Source organism: Myotis davidii, unplaced genomic scaffold (genome assembly GCF_000327345.1).
Source record: "Myotis davidii unplaced genomic scaffold, ASM32734v1 scaffold608, whole genome shotgun sequence".
Taxonomy (NCBI): Eukaryota; Metazoa; Chordata; class Mammalia; order Chiroptera; family Vespertilionidae; genus Myotis; species Myotis davidii.
The window spans coordinates 2,907,577-2,912,353 of NW_006300025.1; the positions used below are offsets into that span (position 1 = coordinate 2,907,577).

Genomic DNA, 4,777 nt, shown 5'->3' on the forward strand with positions numbered 1-4,777 from the left:
GGGGGGTCCCAGACTGCAAGAGGGCATAGGCCGGGCTGAGGGAACCCCCCCCCCCAATTGCACAAATTTTTGTGCACTGGGCCTCTAGTATATATATAATGTAGTATATATCCTATACATATATAGTGTAATATATATATCCTAATTATGTGAGTAAAGTCCCTGCAAATATCCACTGGTAAGGATTTTTTTAAAGTTTTTTTAAAAAAATGCTAAGTCTATCCCATCCATACTAGTTAAATTACTCAGATAAATAGAAGTAATCATATTTCTATGCCTAGGTTTATTGGTCCCAAAATGCAAAAAAAATGAATAATCAAAATCTTTGTCTACTAGATTTTGGTTATTCTATGAATTCTCGCCATGCTTATATTTTCACTGTTGGCTTATGAAGAATTAATTATGTGCATCTGAGTTAATAATAACAATGTTATTCAGATTGATGAATCTCAGAGGGAAGGCAGGCGTGAGGGGAGATGAACAGGGGAATTTATATGCATACTAGAGGCCTGGTGAACGAATTCATGCACAGGTGGGGGTCCCTCGGCCTGGCTGGCGATTGGGGCTGATCATGGCTGTCTCACCCAATCCCAATCAGGGCCCATTGGGGCCACCCAGCCAAGGGGATGGACCACAAGAGGTTGGCCAGCCACAGGAGGTTGGCTGTGGGAGCACACTGACCACCAAGGGGCAGCTCTTGCATTGAGCATCTGCACCCTGGTGGTCATTGCGCATCATAGCTACTGCTGGTTGTCCAGTTGTCTGGTCGTCTGGTAGTAATAGTCACTTAGGCTTTTATATATATAGACAGTACTTTCTTTCCTAAAAAATATATGTATCCCAGAAAAGGAGGGCTTCTAAGCTGATGGGTTCATGAATTACATGTTGAGTAAAGGACCTTATCACAGAATATTACTTTAGACTCTTAAGATTCTTTAAAAATAAAACAGTAAACAACAACATTTCAGGCTGGATCAATGAGTAGGCTTACTGTTTTATTCACCTCTTGTTATATCATTTACTTATGTCCTTATCTCATACAAGTATTTAAGGTCCTTACTAGAGCCCATAAAACCATACATGGCATGCCCCTGTTATCCTTTAAATTCTGTTCCAGAAGATAGAAGAAGAGGAAATACTCTCTCATTGATGTTATGAGACCAGAAGGTGGGTGGGGCCTCAGCCCGTCCTGCACCCTCTCGCAATCTGGGACCCCTTGGGGGATGTCCGACTGCCGGTTTAGGCCCATCCTGACCCTTGAAGAACTGGGCCTAAACAGACAGTAGGACATCCCTCTCGTAATGTAGGACTGCTGGCTCCTAACTGCTCACCTGCCTGCCTGCCTTATCGCTCCTAACCACTCGCCTGCCTACCTGATTGCCCCTAACCACTCACCTGCCTACCTGATTGCCCCTAACCACTTGCCTGCCTGCCTCATCGCCTCTAAATGGTCACCTGCCTGCCTTATTGCCCCTAACCACTCGCCTGCCTGCCTCATTGCCTCTAACCACTCGCCTGCCTGCCTCATTGCCCCTAACCACTCGCCTGCCTGCCTCATTGCCTATAACCACCTCTGCCTCAGCCCCCACCACCACGGCCTCCTTGACCATGGGCATGGCATGTAACCCACTTTGATAAAAAGAATGTTAGAAGCTGTAATGTAAGGGGAGGCTTGAAAAGTGCTTGAGCAGTTGCACTTGCCCTCTTGGACTCCTGCATTTCTCCATAAACAGAATGTGCCTCAAGTATCTGTCTGTCCTTTGAGGGTGAAAGACATGGTGCACACCTGACCCCAGCCACAACTTGGAGCCAGATCAGCTGACATCAGCCAGCCCACAGATGTGTGAGCCAACCTACAAGAGCTGGCTGTTATTTGACATTGAGTTCTGGGGATGGTTTGTTATGCAGCATTATTGTGATAATAGCTGACTGTTATGATCATCAAAGTCTCATATTTGGAGTGGGAGGTTGTTTTAAATTAAACTTAAAGGGAGACAAAATATTTAGAAGTTAGGCTATAAATATACATCTAACTCAGACATTAGAGGTTTTATAAAATGTATTACCTTTTGAATTGAAAAGTATCATCCTCTCCAACTGCCTACAGTCTATGGGCAGACAGTACAGCTTTCCAAACTCCAGCAACAATGCATTGCCTGGGCTTCCATGAGTCTATAATGAAAAAGCTCATCTCACAGTATAGTTACTAAAAGGTAACATGGAGGAGATTGGGAAAATATTAAACTCTGAGTTATTTAGGGCCCAAACACTTAAATTAGTTTCACTGAAAATGAACATTGTTTTGGCATGCATATTTTAAAAGGACATAAGACCTCAAATATTTGACAGTTTGAGGCTCAAGTTTTGGCTTTTTTGGCAGGATGGCTCTTTATTGTGCCAGACACCGGGATTCATGTTTCACAGCAGGTGGGAGCCTCCGTAATTTCAGCAAAACATTGGCACTTTCAGCCAAGGAAAATGCAGCTCACCGGTGAATGTTGCATTAGAAGAGGGAATGGGAGAGGGACTAGCCACAAAGTTGGAGCCTCCTAGAGAAGGCAAGAAGGAAGGACCCTGCCCCTGGCTTCAGTGCCCTCTTGCTGTTCCAAATTTGAACAACAGAAAATCTGGGAGAACTTCCTAAATGCTGTTATCCTCAGAGAAGTAATCTGAAAGTTATTCTAGTTCCTTCTTTTCTAAGCAAATTAGACAAGCCATTACACCTTTATTTCAATTTTGGATTGAAATAGATTTTTTTTCATAATTTAGTCAACCTAATTAAATAAATATACTTGCCATTTATTTTGCTTCATAAATTCCTTTTTCATATTGTTTTGTAAAGGAGAGGGTGTTGATTCAATGGATCTATCATTTGGGGTAAATTGTTACAGCTTACCTGAAAACTGTAAGTCTACAGCAGTTTCTTTCTTTGTGAAAAGGTAAAAAAATGCCAATTCAATGTCAAAAATAGCATGTGACTAGCATAAATATACTTCACTCATTTAATAGTATCTTTGATCTTTCAACTGATGAGATTAGTAGATTAGCATATAAAATTGCTTTTGTAGTATTTTTAAGAAGATATAAATAGTATTAAACTGTTACCATCACAATGTTCTTACACAAGGGAAATCTTATTATAATGATTTTCTTTTTACTTACCAAAACAATATCCTTCGGTCGCTTTTGCGGGTCTTGGCACAGTAAATTCTAAAAATCAGAATTTGAACCTTTATAAAAATCATCCATTGAAAATCAGAATCTTTTAGTCTTTAGTTCTCAAAAAAAAAATTCTTCGAGATCAAATTTAAATATTAAAATATTCATACCATCATGTACATGAATTTTTTTTACCATTGTCCTTTTCATCTTAGGAAGAACTTGTATATATTGAAAACTTTAGTAATTTTCCCCTTAATAAGTGACAAAGAGGGAACAAAACAAGATAAAAAGTTGTATTCTAGACAGTTTCATTTAGCGTAATTTCAACTTTCAAATCATAGGAACATAAATGAATGTCCTACTTCTGAGTTAAAAGTACTTGACTACTTTGTGGGATGTTTTGTGCCAATTCTTTACTAAATTATCTTGGTCGCTGTTGCTAGGTAACATCACTGGCTTCCAGCAGCTGAAAATGGAGAGGGTTGCAGGGAGCGATTTGGCATTATTAGCATTTGACTAATAAGGTTGTGTGCTTTTTAACTGTATATCTTAGCATTTCCCCCCTGTTCTAGGGAATGTCATTGTCTATGGAAATACACTCGACACTTACACGACAATAGAGATGCTCTTACACCTTGGCGTGAAGGGCCCCAACATCCACCTGGTGCAGCCCCCGGCCACTTCCAACATCACCTGCATCAACAACTATTTGGTGGAAAGCGCAGTGGAACAGGCAATGCAAGCAGCTGGGGTCACCACCCACCTGGATGCGCTTCTGGCTCAGTGGAACGATGGCCAAGACCCAGACCCTATTCGCAGCGCCAGCTTCACCACGTCCACCAAGCCTTTCAAACTTCCGTGCTCCGTAAGTTGGTCCAGGGAACCTCCCTCGCTCGCTGCCTCCAGATTTGAGGTCTGAAAGATGGTGGATGGTGAATTTACAGTCACGATTTGGGGGTTTATTATCTAATGGTTCAGTTTATCTATTGCTGAGTAACAAACTTAGTGGTCCTGGGGGCTCAGCTGGGCAGTTCTCACTGGAGGTCTCTCATGTGGCTGAAGTCAGACTCTGGGCGAGGCTGGAATCATCTAGGAGGTTATGTTCACCCATGTCTGGCTGTTGATGCTAGATAAACTTAAATTGCAATTTTGACCAGAGCATTTATCGATGGCCACTTCATGTGACTGGACTTCCTCTTACTATGGTGACTTGGTTCTAAGAGTAATGAGAGAGAGAGAGAGAGAGAGACAGAGAGAGAGAGAGAGACAGAGACAGAGAGAGACAGAGAGAGAGAGAGAGAGAGACAGAGAGAGAGAGAGACAGAGACAGAGAGAGAGAGAGAGAGACAGAGAGAGAGAGAATATGAATGAATGAATATGAAAAGAGAGAGAGAGAGAGAATGAGAGAGAGAGAGAGAGAGAGAGAGAGAGAGAGAGAGAGAAAAACACACACACACACACACACACACACACACACACACACACACATACACACACACACTGAATGATGTTCTTACAGGGCTGGAGGGAATTCAGCATGAAAGCCACAGCATAGAGGAGAAGGGGCAAATGGCAGGAGACAGCTGGAAAGTGGGGAGAGAGCAGGAAATGAAGT

The 4,777-nt window shown here is 42.1% G+C and overlaps 1 protein-coding gene across 1 annotated transcript in view; it reads left to right on the forward strand.

Annotated features, from left to right (window-relative positions):
• The window catches only part of CFAP61 (cilia and flagella associated protein 61), a 230,857-nt gene that overhangs the window by 165,795 nt on the left and 60,285 nt on the right, over positions 1 to 4,777 (forward strand). The window contains 1 exon segment of the mRNA XM_015572036.1: positions 3,735 to 4,027. Coding sequence (XP_015427522.1) covers positions 3,735 to 4,027 — 293 coding nt within the window.